Genomic DNA, 17,343 nt, shown 5'->3' on the forward strand with positions numbered 1-17,343 from the left:
AATGGTGTCTTAGCCTGGTGTGTCCCTTTGGGGGACTGGCTGGGGGGGCGGGGAGGCACTGCCTCAGGCTGCACCCATCTCCCCGCAGGGTCGTGAAGATCGGTTCTCTGGAGTGGTACTACCAGCACGTGAGGGCTCGCTTCAAGCGTTTCGGGAGTGCCAAAGTGATCCGGTCTCTCTGTGGGCGGCTGCAGGGTGGAGGTAAGGGGAGGGCTGGTCTGGGGATGTTCCAGGAGCGCTTTAAGTTGAAGAACCCTTAGAATGGGGTTGGTTGACGCCTGTGGGAGGCGCAGGCACAGTTGTTTGGTCAAGTTGAGGGCCAGGGAGCTATCACTTAGAAGTTTACAGAGTTTCAGAAGTTTGACCATCTTGAGAACTATGGGAATTAAAGCTTCCTGACTGCCATTATTACCTGCCAATTTCAAAACTGCTGCCATTACTACCAGGAGGTGGCGCTGTGGGACAACAAACAACAACTTTGAAGCACTTTCTTGCAGGAATTCTCAGCAAGCCAGCTGAGGCTGATCTGCTGGCTCAGGCTCAGACTGAGCAGGCACGGGTGGCAGTGGGAAGGACAGAGTCAATCTGAGGGCCTCCCGGGCCCATAACCCAGCAGCCCAGCCGTACAGGATCGGGAAGCGGGTCCCTTTGTCCCCCCAGCAGGTGGTTGGTTGTAGGCAGCAGAGTGGCAGGCAGGATGAGGGATGGAAAGGTTTGTAAAGTGACCAAGGCCACTGTAGCCTAGGACACAGCCTGAGACACCAAGCCCAGGCTCACCTTGGAACAGTACACTGCTGTGAAACTGACGAAGATGTTATGTGGGGTTTCTGGATAGATCGATGAGTCAGTGGTAGACAGAAGTATAGGAAAGAAAGATGAGCCAGTATATGGTGGTAAACAGGCTGACTGGCTGGGTAGATGGGTTCAAAAATAGAAAAAAGAAGAAAGGCAGGAAGGAGAGGGGAGAAGGATGTCTTAGTTTTCTATTGCTGTGAAGTGACACCATCTTATAGAAGACTTTATTTGGGGTTTATGGTTTCAGAGGGTTAGAGTCTGTCTTAGTCAGGGTTTCTATTCCTGTACAAACATCATGACCAAGATGCAAGTTTGGGAGGAAAGGGTTTATTCAGTTTACACTTCCACATTGCTGTTCATCACCAAAGGAAATCAGGACCGGAACTCAAGCAGGTCAGGAAGCAGGAGCTGATGCAGAGGCCATGGAGGGATGCTGCTTACTGGCTTGCTTCCCCTGGCTTGCTCAGCTTGCTTTCTTATAGAACCAAGACTACCAGCCCAGGGATGGCACCACCCACAATGGGCCCTCCCCTCTTGATCACCAACTGAGAAAATGCCCCCACAGCTGGATCTCATGGAGGCCCTTCCCCAACTGAAGCTCCTTTCTCTGTGATAACTCCAGCCTGTGTCAAGCTGACACACAAAACCAGCCAGTTCAGAGTCCATGACCATCATGGTGGGGAATCACAACAGCAGAAAGGCAGGCAGGCTTGACACTAGGGCAAGAGCTGAGAACTCACAAGCAAGAGACAGACAGAGAGAGAGAGAGAGAGAGAGAGAGAGAGAGAGAGAGAGAGAGACACTAAGGATAGCAGGAGTTATTTGAAACTTCAAAGCCCTTGACATACCTCCTCCACCAAAGCCATGCCTCCTGATCCTTCCCAAACATTTCCACCAACTGGCAATTGGGTATTCCAACATATGAAGTTATGGGGGCCATTCTCATTCAAACCTCCACAGATAGTAGTTGGCAGGTGAGTGGAAAAATGAATCCAGAGACAGTTAAGTGGTCTCCCATTTTGGCCCTTTATGGGTGGAGCCATACACCTGTAAATTGCAGGTGGATCTGAGCCAAGCTTGGAAGAAGGAAATGGAGACAGTGAGCAGACTGATGAGGATGGAGACCTGGACACAGAGGCCAGAGACCAGCCCCTCAACAGCAAAGTAAGTCCTGCCCAGGCACTGTCTGTCTCCATAAATCCCATAGGTCTCCTGCCCGTCCTCATGCCCCCCATCTCCCTTACATCTCTCCCAGACATGCCATAACACAGGCATCTGCATTTCTCTCTGGCTCCCACCCCATACCCACCTGGGAACCTGTGTCCGCCGCAGTGGATCCTCATCCCTAAGCATGGGACTCCCTCCTCCCTAAGCCCCTCCCTCCTGAGCTTCTCCCTCCTACCCAATTCCCTCCCTCTTGAGATCCTCCTGTCTAAGCCCCTCCCACCTGAGCTCTTTCTTAAACCTCTCCCTGATCCCTAAACTCTTTCCTCTTAAGCCCCTCCCTTCTGAGCCCCTGGCTCCCAAGCGTGGGAGCTCAGTGGTCACTTCAGAACTCAAAAAAAAAAAAAAAAAAAAAAAGTACAGATAGACAAAACCTACTGCAAGGCCTGTCCTGACTGACTGGCATTCTGGGACACCGAGGTGCTGTGACAAAGTGTACAGGAGGGCAGACATGTGTCCAGATGGCTCAAGAGACATGCATGGCAGCAGACCTTGCACCTTTCAGATTATAAGCCTTGTCTTTATAAGTGGTTGTTGCTCTTCTCATTTGGCTTCCTGTGGTGGAGACAGGCTAGGCCAGTGCTTTGGTTTGGGGACAGGGTGGTAATGATGATTCGGAGAGAGGGAAGTAGGCTGAAAAGTGTGAGTTGTTTTTGAACCCTTTGAAGGTGACAGGGCTGTAGAATCAGATCTGAGAAACGCTCCAGGCACACACACAGTCGTCCTTTGCACAGGATCCAATTCACACCATTTGCTGAGCTCACAGCATGTAATCCCACCAATGTCTAGAACATTCTAACAATAAAACATGCATTTAAAGGATCAGAGTCACTGTACTGAGCAGTGGAGTTCATAAAGTAATGATCATATATCTAAAGAAAATGGAGTGGTCACCTACCTCTACCCCATAGTCAGTGAGCTCCATAGACCTAAAGTCCCAGGATGCCCTCTGTGTGAGGTACCTTCAGCCCTGCTGCAGCTCACACCCTAGGCAGCACCCAGTAGGCCGAGAGAGAACTCATTTTTCTTAGAGTAGAGCACAGCTGAGTTCCTGGATACAATGTCACTTCTGATGACACAGACACGGTGGGCCCGTGGGTCCCACAGCCATCTCAGGGCTCCTTTGGATCAGTTTCTAGCTAGAGATAGGTGTCCCTGGGGGGGCGGGGGGTCTACCGACTCTCTGGAGGCTGAGCGTGGGGCTGGAGTCTGACCAGTCTTGTTTTATCTCACACCCAAGAAGAAAAAGCGCCTGCTCTCCTTCCGAGATGTGGACTTTGAGGAAGACTCAGACCACTTGGTGCAGCCTTGCAGCCAAACCTTGGGCCTGTCCTCAGTCCCTGAGTCTGCACACAGCCTGCAGGTCAGTGTACTCTGGTGTCTGTCCATCCCCCTCCCCCCTTAGGAACCTGAGTTGAGGGGGCAGTGCTCAGACACCAGCTGGAGTTGCACGTGGGGATGCAGTGTCACAGAGCCCGGTGGTCACATCAGACTCTCAAGGCAAAGGGACTTTTTTTTAAATATTTTTTATTACATATTTTCCTCATATGCTATCCCAAAAGTCCCCCATACCCTCCCCCCCACTTACCTACCCACCCATTCCCATTTTTTTGGCCCTGGCGTTCCCCTGTACTGGGGCATATACAGTTTGCGTGTCCAATGGGCCTCTGCAAAGGGACTTTTGAGGACAGGCTGTGGGAACATAGGATTTAGAAACTGTACATCCTCTCAAGACCAACCTCTTAAGGTACTGAGTAAAACACTTGGAGAGGTTGGGGCAAATGGAAATGTAAGGCCGGGCAGATGAGTTCGGAGCCTGGAATATGGTCAGTGATGCTCAGCCTAGAAATAAGGACTCAGGAGGGCAGAATGGACAACGGCGTCCACTGAGGAGCCAGTCAGAACCCAGCACTGAGCCCTGCCTGTGCCTTACCTGTGCCTCATGCACTTCATTGTTCCACCTAAGCTAGTCTCATAAGTGAAAATGCCCCCTTTTACACATGCTACTTGCTAACCATGTGACCTTGGTCCCTGGAAATTCTTTGAAACCTTATCCCCTCATTTCTGCCTTTCATGGTTGATTTTGAGATGAGAGTTGTCTTAGTTAGGGTTTTACTGCTGAGAACAGACACCATGACCAAGGCAAGTCTTATAAAGGACAACATTTCATTGGGGCTGGCTTACAGGTTCAGAGATTCAGTCCATTATCATCAAGGCAGGAACATGGCAGCATCCAGGCAGACGTGGTGCAGGAGGAGCTGAGAGTTCTACATCTTCATCTGAAGGCTGCTAGCAGAATACTGGCTTCAGGCAGCTAGGATGAGAATCTTAAGACAAGCAAGGGCACACCTCCTAATAGTGCCACTCCCTGGGCCAAGCATATACAAACCATCACAAGAGTCTGTGCCCAGCATGCATGAGACACTCTGATAAGCAATAAAAATAGTTGTAAGTGCCAGGCCATGGTAGATTGCTTTGTTGTGAACCCTACAGTAGCTCTTGAGCTCAAGCATTGCTGGACTGAGCTGGAACACAGAAGTCAGCCCCTAAGGGAACTGCCCTCCAACCCTCCCTTTCCCAAAAGCCATGTCACTCCCCCAGCTAAGATTAAACTGTAAAGATGCTGCAACAGTGGCCTCTGGGAGCCCTGAATACCAAGATCCCATGAGGATGGTGGCACCATGCAGACCCCCTCAGTCTAAGGGCAACCTGCTCAGGAAACCTCACCTCTACCCTTTGACCTCTGACCATCAAGGATTGCTAAAGTAGACACAGTTACCATGTCCTCTCCCAAGAAGTAAAAATCTCCACAAGAGTGTTTTCAAGGCTTCAACCTGAATGAGCCTGGGCCCCTGGCTGTTCAGAAATACATCTGTCTCCTGTATGATGCCTGGGCACGGTGTCCCAGGGAACCCCAGTGTCACAGACGTGAAGCAGAAGGGTGTTAAGTGCTCTTGGCAGTGACTGAAGATAGAGAGGAATAGCACGCTGCCAGAGCAGATGGCTGTCTAGTGTTCAGTCGGTAACCCTGGAGCAGCCAAAGCTGACAGCATGTGTGCTCAGTCCCTCTCAGGTGAGCCCTACTCTGAGGACACCACCTCTCTGGAGCCCGAGGGCCTAGAGGAGACTGGTGCAAGGGCTTTGGGATGTCATCCCAGTCCTGAAGTGCAGCCATGTAGCCCTTTACCCTCTGGGGAGGATGCTCACGCTGAACTGGACTCGCCTGCAGCATCCTGCAAGAGTGCCTTTGGGACCACAGCTATGCCTGGTAGGTACTCCAGCCGACCTCTTTCTGAGATATGGGGAGGGGGCATTGAGGAAGGGAGGCATCCCTAAGAAGCAAGCCCCTCCCCTAGTTTACATAGGCAGATTAATTCTTTTAGTGTAACTGGCCTCCAGCAAACCTCAGAGACCCTTTCTTCCCTGGGCTCAGTGCTTCCCTGTGATACCTGGAACTATCAGGAAAGGGGCTAAACTGTCCCCAGCTCACTGCCTCTGGTATAGGGAAGAGAACTGTCATTCCCTCAAAACAACTACGGTACCACCAAGTCTAAAGTTCCACTGGAAGATCAGTAGAGCAGGTCCCACCTAGGAGCCTGTAAGCTACTCATCAGGAGACAGAGAGCAAGAGAAGGAAACTGGTTCCATTAGATTTTATCAGAAATTTCAGCTTCCAAATGAAATCCCCAAACCTGTGCCCAAGGGGGCTGATGTTCTGGGTTCAGCAGTTAAATTGGGCAGATTACATTAGAGTAAATGAGACTACACACAAATAGCTGCTTCAGGGAGACCTGTTGGTCTCTAGAGAGTGTGACTTCATGTTCCTTGCAGTGATTAGGGTCTTGGGGACCTTGGATAAAGGGGCTCCAGTTGTTCCCAAAACTGTGAGTAAATAAGCCAGCTCAGTGACACAACTTGATATTCCCTCCCATGATGCTACAACCCTGGGACACATAGAAGAGGGAAGCCAGGAGCTAGAGACCTAGCAGTGCCCAGCAAAGGCCCTTATATTTGGGAAGTTCTGAGATTGGAACCTAGGCTTTGGCAGCCAGTGATTCTCACACAGGGCTTTCCACACAGCATCTCCTAGACGGAGAGTGGTGGAGGGGTTGTTACGACAGTGAACGTAAAGCAAGGAGTGTCAGAGTGTGGCCAGCTCTTCTCTGGATGGAGCAAGGGCATAATGCTAGGGAGTACCAGCAGGTCATATGGCTTCTCTGTCCCTCCTCATTCTTGCTAGGACGGGCAGCCATTTCTAGCTCACCCCAACGTTGTAGGGACTAAATGAGATGGTCACATCTGTTGACAAATATGACCAACTTAGCATCTTAAAGCAACTTAACAACTCCTAAGGAGTCAGAGCATGGGCTGGGTTTGGATATATTTGGCAGAGGGTCTCCTAGGCTCTGTTGGAAGGGGTGTAATGTCACTCGGGCAGTTTCTGGGCAGGATTCATAATGCAGGGTGGGACCTGATGAGCATCAGACACAGGACATGGTGTGTGCCTTGAAATTTCTGGAGGGGAGTTGTCGTATACTTCCTTCCTGGCCTCTCTGTTATTGCTCGAGGTACCATTTGGGCCAAGCAGAGGTAGTGGGTAATTATGGGTGAGGACACAATATGATGGGGTCACCTCCTGCTAGGGCTCAGAATAGTTATTCAAGCCACACTGCAAGGGTCTCTCACCACAAAACTCTGTGAACAAGAAAGAACCCTCAGTGGCCACATGGGTGTGTGTGGAAAGGGTTTGGAAAGCTACCTCCATTAGTGGAAAGGCCATGCTAGGGCCCTGTGCCCTACACACGTGTGCAATCTGGCCATGTTTGCAATTTAGACTTTAGAATTATATTACACCTACCCATTGTCAACTTCTCAAGCTCTATGCCACCATCCCATCCAGGGTGGGAGGGGCCTCTTTCCTGGAGGTGTGTGGTGTGGGAACCTGTGACCACACACACCCTAATGGAACATGGCTATGGCTAACTTTGCTTCCCTGGGGCAGACATGTTCCTAAGCTCTTGATGCTTCACTCCAATTCAAACCCTGTCTTTCTCCAAAGGAACAGACGATGTCAGGGGCAAACATCTGCCCTCACAGTACCTGGCTGATGTAGACACCTCTGATGAAGACAGTATCCAGGGTCCCAGGGCAGCCTCCCAGCATAGCAAGAGGAGGGCCCGGACTGTGCCTGAGACTCAGGTAAGGAGGTTTGGGAGAAGTCTATCTGTGTGGATGGACTCTCTCTCTCTCTCTCTCTCTCTCTCTCTCTCTCTCTCTCTCTCTCTCTCTCTCTCTCTCCAGGTCAGTTTAAAGAAACTGAAGCTTTTAGCACTTTTAGACAAGAAATAGCCTGTAGCATAGGGATGCTTTATTGGAGTGAATTTGAATAACATAAAGGTTAAGACTGGCAGAGCCTCAAAATGTTAAGAGGTGGTGAGGAAAAAGAAAAGAACCATGCCTATGGCTAATCAGACGGCCTGAGAGACGGTCGAAGGAGCTCAAGTTCAAAGCCGGCTGAGGCTTCATATCCAGAATCTGTCTCTAAGAAGTAAAACTATAGCACCCACCTGGTTCTTCTGTGATCATACACAGAGTGATGGTGAATTCTGATTATACACTCACCAAGATTGAAAGCAGAGCCCCCAAGAGACAGCCATGCAATCTGTATGTTTTAGCCAGAGAAGAACCTCATGTGCTCTGTTTTTAAGACAAAAGAGAGTTCCAAAAAATTTAACTAATTAACTAATGAATCAATTAAGAGAGACAGAGACAGAGACAGAGAGATTTCCATGTTCAAACAAGGTTTGGGTCACACTCTGCTGACTCCTGCAGGGGATGGTGACACTTGTATTGGAAAAGAATGGATCCAGAGTTTGGAGCCTAGACAGGACTTAATTAACCTGCCATGATGGTTTACATACATATGAAATGGATAGAGAAATTCTGAAGGGAGAGTCTGGGGAAAATCCCACCCAGGGCCTCTGAGTCACACATGTAGGGTGAGCTTTTGAAAGCTGAGCCCTTGGATGTATGAGACAAGCTCTCTCTGTTTAGCTCAGTCTGGTCTGAAGCTTGCCATCCTCCTGCCTCAGCCTCTCAAGTCTAGGGACACAGTAGCCCTGCCATGCCCAGGTCTTTTATTTTCCACAGGGGAAATGAGGTTCCTTAGCTCCCTCCTGAGTTTGCCTCCATCTTGGAAACATGGGGGACTCCAGCCCTCCTTGAAACTGTGGCCCCTCAGGAGACCCTTTGTGCTGTGAACTTGTCTGCAAAGTACCAGAGGCTCCAGGCTCCAGACACCAGACAGATGCTGGAGTTGACTGTGTTCCTTGTGTGTCTTACTGGCCTGGTGGGCCTCACTTCTCCCTAGCTGCAGCCAGGGCCTCATCAGAAAGCCACGCCGAACCCTAAGCCAACAGCCCCGTCTATTATTTTGCTGGTCCCTCCCAGCCTCTGCCTTCCTCTTCGGCCCAGCTAGCCAGCCTCCTTAGTGGCTTCCCTTCTTGTTCACTCCATGTGGGGCTCACAATGACAGTATCGGCACTGGGTAGGCAATGGCTTTTCCTCTCTCTGAGCCCCCACCTCTACCTCACGGGTGAATAGACCAAGCCACATGCTGAGCAACCTACTGAGAATATCGATCAGTGTTACCACCACCTACAACAAATGGGCCAGGTCGTATGACCCCCAAGTCACGGCTGTCCACAGAGGGCAAGCATAGGCAGAGGGCTCAAAGACACCCATGTTGACATTTCCAGTGTGCCCGTCTTCCTTCACTCCAAGTTCTCAGTGCTGTGGTAATTACCCACCAACAATGGCAGCTTCCCGCCCCTGTAAGTGTCATTTCCCTCTCATAAGGCCGGGCAAGCGGTAAATGAGATAATGTAAGACAGAGAGGCTGCCTGCGAGGAGGCCTAGCGAAGAGGAATCGATTTTCCTGCCTCTGTCTGGGAGCTAATAGACTGGGTGACTCAAGAGTCTGGTGACTCAAAGGATTAGAAAGTTGTGCTCTGGGTCACAAGTGACCCAGGGCTTCTGCTACCTAATGACTTTGGTCACCGTGTCCTGCTTAATGCACATCTTCCTGTGCATTAAGTGACCTGGAGCCACCCGGTGACAGCCACAGTCAGTGCTTTCTGCCACTTAGTCTGGCTGGGTGTGTCTCACCTTTCCTACATGTTTTTCCCACCCCACCCCCACCCCACCCCACCCCCACTGACCTTCCCTCTTGCTTCCAGTACCCTTGGTGTCAGAAAGAGGTTGTTTACAGTTAACCTTCAGGGCTCTGTCATAGGTAATGGCCTTAGCTGGACTTCAGAGGAGGAAGACACTGTGCTGGTGGGGGTTACCGTGAGACCCTCCACTATAACCAGACCACTGCTCTTCTTCCTCTGCCGCAGATCTTGGAGTTGAACAAGCGAATGTCAGCTGTGGAGCACCTGCTAGTCCACCTGGAGAATACGGTTCTGCCACCCTCAGCCCAGGTAATCCCCTGGGCTAAGTGAGATGAGGCCACAGCCTTCCATTAAGGGAGGCTGAAGTCCCAAGTATGGCTTCAAGAGAAGAGTCTCAGAGATCTTGCAGATGGTTAGTGCACAGTGCTCCAAGGATGGGCAGGTGAGGTCTCCTGCATAGGCCATCCGCATAAAGCCATCCGTGCACAATAACAAGGTAATACAATGTGGTCATTTATGGGTAGATGAGAGGAATCCTCAGCCAGGTGGAGACATCACGGGTACTGAAACTGGACCAGCATCCCCAGCCTGCACTTCCTCACTGAAGAAATTCCTGACTGTCACTCCTCTTCCCCATCCCTAAGTTAAGCATAGCCCAGGACAGATGAGCAGCAGCCAGTCGCTAGTGGTCACATCGTTCTCGGTAGTTCCTTTCCAGCCCTCCATGATCCAACTTCATTTCAAGTCATAACGCCACTTACAGGTTCTGTGGCCTAAGTACATCATGTTGGAGAGTGGCTTCAGGCATCCAAGAAATGGCAGCTGTCTCATGTCCAAAGCCCACCTGAAATATGTATGTGGGCTTTCTTGGACTCCCCCCACCCTGACCAAAGCAAATAGCTATTCTGGGTCCTTCAAAAACCTCATCTAAGGCAAAGAGATGGGTTCCCACGCAGTCTGCCACCCTTGATCTGAACTTAAGAAGACTGGCCACGGACCGACCGAGGTACCACTGAGTCACCACATGCTGCAGCCTTCTCTATCCTCTGTCAGCAAAGTTCTGCAACTTGCCGCTGGCCTGTGAGGGGTTAGTCCCCGTTGCAAAAGTGACATGAGGATACAATGTGACACCTCAACCTTGTCCCCAGACTCACAATAACTTGAGGATAGGAGGGTCCTTGTTGCTATGTGAGTCCAGGACAGACACCAAAGCCCCATGGGAACACAGAATTTCTAGGTAGAGCTGAGATAACACTGCTGTGGCTCACCTCAGTCTCACAAAGGGAGAATTCAGAGAACCAGAGACCCTTGTCCTCAGCCCCCTGAGCCCCAGCCAAACGCCAAGGGATGCAAACATAGGACCAGAGTTTGGACACAAACGGAAGGGGTTGTGGGCTCAGTGGGGGAGGGAGGATGTGCCCTCCACCTCTGAGCACTTCCCCCAGAGAAAGCTCAAACCATGTGGTCTAATGGGTCATCCATAAAAAGAAAGATGTTCTGCCCAGTATTCCAACATGGCTCAACCTGGAGAAATTAGCTGAGTGAAAGCAGCTGCCCACAGAGAGCAGAGCACCTGATGCTACTCACATAAGGAGCCCAGGAAGGAAAGATTCCCTGAGACAGAGAGGAGAGGGATAGATGCCGAGGACTTCCGGGGGGGGGGGGGGGGATGAGTGTTCAGTAGGGATGGAGTCTCAGTATAGCAGAAGGGAAAGTTCCGTGGGAGAGGGAGTGCTACGTGCATCAGAAACTGCATGTATACCCTAAAATAGTGAAGATGATAAACATATATGCACATTTATCCCAGTGAACATTTTTGGGGACGGGGAAGCAGGACAAAGGGTGGGTCTTAAATGGACACCAGTGCTGGAGTTCTCTCAAGTTGGCTCACCTCCCGAGGCTGCCTCTAAGCCCTGCCTCGACCCATCAGGAACCAACTGTGGAGACACACCCCAGTGCTGACACAGAGGAGGAGACACTCAGGAGGAGGCTGGAGGAGCTGACCAGCAACATCAGTGGTTCCAGCACCTCATCAGAAGATGAGACCAAGCCAGATGGCACCTTCCTTGGAGGGTCCCCAAAGGTGAGGCCAAGCACAGGGCAAGAGGGACAATCCCAGGTAGCCATCTGCCCTTGCAGAGAGGGCAGCTAATTAGCTTCAGGCTTTGGGGATGGGGCTTGATAAGATCACACAGGTAACGAGGTTGGAGCCCAGCCATGGGAATTCACCAGTGTGGCAGCAGCCTGTGCTCTACTTCAATGGATGACCAGTGACACCTTCTTGTCCCTAGGTGTGCACAGACACAGGGCACATGGAGACACAGGAAAGGAACCCTCGGAGCCCTGGGAACCCTGCTCGGCCTACAAAAAGCACAGATGAGGAGCTCTCTGAGATGGAGGATAGAGTGGCCATGACAGCCTCTGAAGTTCAGCAGGCTGAGAGTGAGGTAGCCCACCCACCCTACTCCTTTGGGATGTCCCCAATGACAATGTCCTGGTGACGGGACCCAGTCAGAGGCCTGACAACCCAACAGCCCACCTACAGGCTCACAGAGGCCTCCCTGGCAGCCAGGAGGGGAGCAGAGTGCAAGTTTGGGGGGGTTTCTCACCTCTCCACTCCCCTGCTCAACCTGAGGAATGCTGGACAAGCTTTTCGGCCATGAGAAAGGTACACATTGTCACTATTTCCATCCTGTGAGCAGCGCCTAGACAGAGGCTGGGAGGGTAAGATAGCAGGGCTTATGACTGGACTTGGCAGACTGTCCTCGGGAGCCTGAGCAATGACTTCAGGGTTTGGGAGAGAGATATGTCAACAGTGCACAGGCCCCGTGCAAGCCAGCATGTGCAGGCCTTCCAGGGACAGATGGAGTGTCTTCTCCAGGGACAACTGCAAGGTCTTCCCCCTGGAGTCTTGTTAAAAAAAAGAAAAGAAAAGGAAAAAAAAAAGGGTCTAAACCCAGGCTTAGGCCAGCATCCCTGCCTTCACCCAGCAAATGGTTGCCAGTACCCAAGAACGGGAGGTGTGAGCTAGCCACTGCTCACAGCCAAGGAGTGAGGCAGGCCCAGGCCTTTCCTTCAAGGGTTCCCTTCTAACACATGGGTGACATGGGTAATCGCACAGCCAGTGGCTCTGAAGACCTCAGCCCAAGCGCCTGACTCTGCAACTTAGACTCTTTGTGGGAGGAGACAAAACAAAAAAACCAATCAAACAAACAAAAAAAAAAGTGTCTCTTTCCACAACAAAACATGAAAAGAAACAAATTTACTCAATAGTGAAATTAGTGAGTAGGAAATATGGTGGTTTATCCTACAGAGCAAGCGCCCAGGAAGGGCAGCTTAGAGCTGGCGGTAGGACGGACTATGTGAAGAGAAATTAACATGGAAACTCTATGGCCGTGGCCCTCAGCCTTCCTAAGGCTGCAACCCTTTAATACAGTTCCTAATGTCGTGCTGACCCCCAACCATAAAATGTTTTCATTGCCACTTCATAACTGTAATTCTGCTACTGCTATGAACTATAATGTAAATATCTGTGCGGGGGGGGGGGGTTCCTTGGTCTTAGATTCTCAACCTGTGAGTCACGACCCCCAAGGGTTGCTTTAGGGCATGGGAGCCCAGGCAGAGAAGACATATCATACGAAGGCACTGGGGTAGTGTCAAGCTTAGTAAGCTTGTGGATTGGCCGTGGAACCCCAAAATGTAAACAGAGTGATGGGGAAGGGAAGAAGAGGAAGGTTCCAGGAGAAGATGGATGGAGAGCCCTGAGGACCACAAAAATAAATGGAGCGGAGTGACTGGTGATGTCATTCAAGTGGTGCAGCATGTGCTTGGCCTGTGCAAAGCCTCGAGTTCAGCCCTAGTTCCATGATAAAATGAAATGGAAGAGGAAGGAGTTAACTTAGTTTCCGCATCTAGATGCTTCCTCTAGCTTCAGTGGGAAGAGTAGCCAAGGAGGTGAGAACAGGCCAAGATGGCTCTGGTGGTGGCCAGGTCAGGATTAATCCGAGTTGCCCCCACATACACATCATCCTACACGGAGGAGCCAGCCTTCCAGCTGTGCCTCCAGCTGTGCCTCCAGAGAGTGCCCAGCACCCTGAGACAACCAGAGAGACTCTGACAACCAGGGAAGAAGGCAGAGGAACCCCAGGGCCAGGCTGTGGTTGGGATTCTGAGCTGGCCATCTTTATGATCTGAGAGGGGATGCTGGATGACATCTGTCTGTCTACCTGTCTTCGTCATCTGTCATCCCTCTTTCCTAGATCTCAGACATCCAGTCCAGGATCGCAGCTCTGAGAGCCGCAGGACTCACAGTGAAGCCCTCGGGAAAACCTCGGAGAAAGTCAGGCATCCCGGTGAGTAGGGTAGAGGATTGGAGCATCGTGAGCCCCAAGGACCTCCTCCGTAGCCCACAGTGCCCCCTCAAGATCCCCCAGGAACCTAGAGAGGAACAGGTCTGATTTTCTTGATGCTGCTAATCATGTTTGCCACAGCCGGTTGGTGAGCTGGACCCCTGCGAGAGCTTTTTAATCATTTATTACTTTGAAATAGTAATAATTTAAAAACTCCTTATAGGCTGAGAAGATAGGACATCTATAAAGTACCTGACACACAGGCATAATGGCTTGAGTTCAATCCTCAGAATTTGTAAGACAAGGAAGGAAAAAAATAAGCCAGGCACAGTAGTGCTGGTGTACACTATAGTCCCACTGCTGGACAAGCAGAGACAGGAAGAATTCTGGGGCTCCCTGGCCAGCTCCTCTCATCTACTTGGAGAGTTAGGGCACAGTTAAGAGACCCCACATCAATCAATATGCTAATTAATTAGTTAGTTAATTAAACGGTGGCTAGCATCTGAGGACTGACACCCAAGGCTGTTCTCTGGCCTATACACATGGTGCATGCATTCCCATTCGTACCTGAAGCTCCCTATGTGGAACCACAGCCCTACTAGGCAAACCTCACCTGGTGATGGAGGACCTGACACATTGACATTCTGAGGTGGGTGTGGCTAGAACAACTGAAGGAGAGAGACCAGAACCTAGTATCTGTCCCCAAGTCCAGTCAGAGGTTTCTGAAAGAGCAATGCTGTGGGTATCGGGATAGAAGAATGAAGAATGATCTGCAAGGTCCCTAGGTGGGATTCGTGGTTACATCCTTACTGCCCAGTCAATGTGGTGTTTCAGATTAAAATAAAACTGACTTTCTCAAGCCCATACCATGGCAAGAAACTGCTTGTTGGTGATGGGAACCACTGGGAAGTGTATTTTAATTTGCTGAGTCCATAGCCTTGTCTAGAACAAGGTTGTAGTCTGAGGGGTGGAGGGCATGCTCTGTCCCAGCTTGACCAGTATCTGCAGGGACCACTGTCCTGCATCATGCCAGCCCTGCTTGACTCCCCTGGCTGTCATGGTTCCACAAGACACATTTCTTCCTCGGCCTCCAGATCTTTCTTCCCCGCGTTACTGAGAAACTTGACAGGATCCCAAAGACTCCACCTGCAGACCCTGATGACCAAGCCAAGATGCCCAAGGTACACTCCACCACCACCTTCCAAGGCAACTCTCACAGAAAAGTTGGTGCTGAGGGAGGGTGTGGAGAGTGAGCTGGCAGCTGAGCGATGCCTAAAGGGTACACAGATGGGCGGGGCGGTGTCTGGCAAAGGTCAGATGTGTGAGAGTGACAGCAGGGTCCTGACTGGGACTGGGTACTGGCTCCTGACATCCACAGGATTCCTCCAAGGCCCCCAAGCTCTACCTACAGGAAAGGCAGCTAGACACACCGGGAGAATCCCGGACACTGGGAAATATTTCTTGGGCCATTCGGTCTCTCTACTCTTGAAAAGGGCAAACAGAGAATGAATCTCTTCCCGTGTTGAAGAGAGGTGGTAACTTGGAAAAGAGGGAGGAGGCAGTGGCTAAGAACGCCAGTGCCAATAGGGAACACGATTTACAAAGCTATGAGTCTGTGTCACCAAGGGTGAGTTCAGAGCGAGCATGCAGTAGGAAGGAACAGCTCTGTATGTTGAACCCATGCCCCTGTACTCTTTCCAACCCACCACTGGAAGCAGGCAGTTCCCTGGCATCTCGTCCACGTAGGCACTGGTACATAATTTATAGACAGTGTACATTCCTGTATCGTTGAGCTCGACTTTTGGCAGAGAACGGGGAAGCAGGTGACCTTGGTAATTAAAGTCAGAATCAAAAAGAAATCCCAAATTAGTTCAAATTACACCTCAGGAATGCCCAGAGATGCTCTCTTCCTCCTAGGCAACAACAGCTGTGCCCTCTCTCCTGAGGAGGAAGTATTCTCCCAGCAGCCAAGGTAAGAGCGACCCGCTCCCACTCTGCTCAGCTATAGCTGAGAAATGAGCTCAGGGGAGGGACACAGCCAGCCAGGCTCTGTACACTCCTCCCTAATCTGTGGGACCCACCCTAGACCCTGTCCCTGAAGAACACCCAGAAGGGCCACTGTGCCACCCTGGGGTCCATGCCTGCTGTTCAGTGTGGCTTTAAGCAAGTGCAGGCAGTGCTGGTAGTGCTAATGTTCCCATGGTCTCAGTATAAAGGGTCCCTATAGAAAGCATAGAATACCAGACCATAAGAAGACCTTGAGTCTCCCTGGTGACAAGGATGTCAGCTTTGCTCTGGGCACTCAGATGTTCACTAGTTGTTTTATCTATCACTATGAAAACTCCTGTTGAGAAACTCAAAGGAGGAAGGCTTATTCCGGCTGACAGTTTCAAAGGATCAAGTCTGGGCTTCCCCCACACACTTAGGTAGCACAATTCCAGAGTGGTGGGAGTGTGTGGTGGAGAAAAGGTCTTTACCTCCTGCCAGACAGGAAGCAGAGAGCTGGAAGAGACTCCTCTTTGCATCCACTGAGGTCCTAGCACACATTAGGTTCTCTGGAAGGATATGGATGGTACTCCAGGTACTCAGACAGGTTCACGGGAACCCTCAGGGTCAGGGTTAACTTAGAGAGGGGATGGTGTGGAGTGCCTGTTGACATTTGGGGACTTCTGGAACAAGAAGACAGAGGTGAGCAGAGTCCTCTTTGTGGCTGGCTTTCAAGGACAGACTGAGCCCCACCAAGAGGCCAATCACACTCAGCCCAAAGCTAGAGCATCTCACAGCCAGGCCACTGCTAGCTCTGAGCATCCTTTCCAATTCTTCACTACCACCATCTCAGTGCCAGCATGAAGACAAAACGGCCCCTCACTGGGTCTCCCAGGGCCAGCACGGCACCATAGCGGGTCCTCAGGGCTCTCTAAAGGCTTGCAAAGCCAGTTGCATCCTCTCCACTCAGTGCTGTCATCCCTGGGACAGCTCTGTCAGGTGGGATTCAATTCCCTCCTGGGAACGGAATAACAGGACAGCCATGTGTCTGTAAGTCAGCTCTCAAGAGGAAAGGGAAGGGGAGGGGAAAGCAAGGAAGGGAGGGAAGAGAAGGGAAGGGAGAGGAGAAGGGGTCAGGCCTGACTGAAGCACATCACTGAATATGGGTCTAAAAAGACAGTCAACACTCTGGTGTGCTGCGAGCCAACCCCACTTCCTTCCAGCTCAAGAGATTCCCACAGGAGCCATGCAGGCATAGGTTTTGTCCTACCCCTTCATCTAAACACAAACAGTTGGCTAAGAATCGAGGCCGAGGCCCCCAACTCTGCAGCCACAGGCCTAAAATAACTTCTGCCCTGAGGATCAGAGTGCCAGCACCTCAGGCCCATTGTCCTGTCACAAAATTACATGACAGACACAGATGCATATGCTCCTGACTCTAGTGTCCTAAGTTCCCTGTTATTCTTCCAGGGCCACAGAAAAGAAGGATACAAACTCTACTTCCAGTGACCTAAAAGATTAGGCCCCGCCTCCTGATCACAGCACATACACCCCCAATCTCTTTCGTGCTGGCCCCGCCTCCTGCCCACTAACCCCACCCCTTTTCTTGGCCTCACCCTTTCCTACTGGCCCCGCCTCCTTTCTCGTGGCTCCGCCTCTTAAAAGAGAGAGCTGCTTTCTGAACTCCCTTTCTACACAGGCACTGAGTGTGCCCTGCAAAGTGTGCCACAGTGCGAAACCTTCCCGACAGAAGACACGTCCACATCTATGACTCTGTCCAATGTCTGAGGTAGACAAGGACTCGTTTGGATAGG

General features: G+C 51.1%; 1 protein-coding gene across 2 annotated transcripts in view; it reads left to right on the top strand.

Moving 5' to 3' along the window:
- Window positions 1–17,343, top strand: part of Mlph (melanophilin) — a 36,119-nt gene that overhangs the window by 13,211 nt on the left and 5,565 nt on the right. The window contains exons 4-14 of one of the 2 annotated variants that reach the window (XM_006529231.4): window positions 89–201; window positions 1,856–1,959; window positions 3,263–3,382; window positions 5,083–5,287; window positions 7,079–7,218; window positions 9,420–9,503; window positions 11,125–11,277; window positions 11,486–11,641; window positions 13,454–13,546; window positions 14,638–14,724; window positions 15,461–15,515. In XM_006529231.4, the coding sequence (XP_006529294.1) occupies window positions 89–201; window positions 1,856–1,959; window positions 3,263–3,382; window positions 5,083–5,287; window positions 7,079–7,218; window positions 9,420–9,503; window positions 11,125–11,277; window positions 11,486–11,641; window positions 13,454–13,546; window positions 14,638–14,724; window positions 15,461–15,515 (1,310 nt within the window). Of the gene's footprint in view, window positions 1–88; window positions 202–1,855; window positions 1,960–3,259; window positions 3,383–5,082; window positions 5,288–7,078; window positions 7,219–9,419; window positions 9,504–11,124; window positions 11,278–11,485; window positions 11,642–13,453; window positions 13,547–14,637; window positions 14,725–15,460; window positions 15,516–17,343 lie in introns of both variants that reach the window. The other variant, NM_053015.3, reaches the window with a different exon arrangement.

The sequence above is a fragment of the Mus musculus genome, chromosome 1, assembly GCF_000001635.26.
Source record: "Mus musculus strain C57BL/6J chromosome 1, GRCm38.p6 C57BL/6J".
Lineage (NCBI taxonomy): Eukaryota > Metazoa > Chordata > Mammalia > Rodentia > Muridae > Mus > Mus musculus.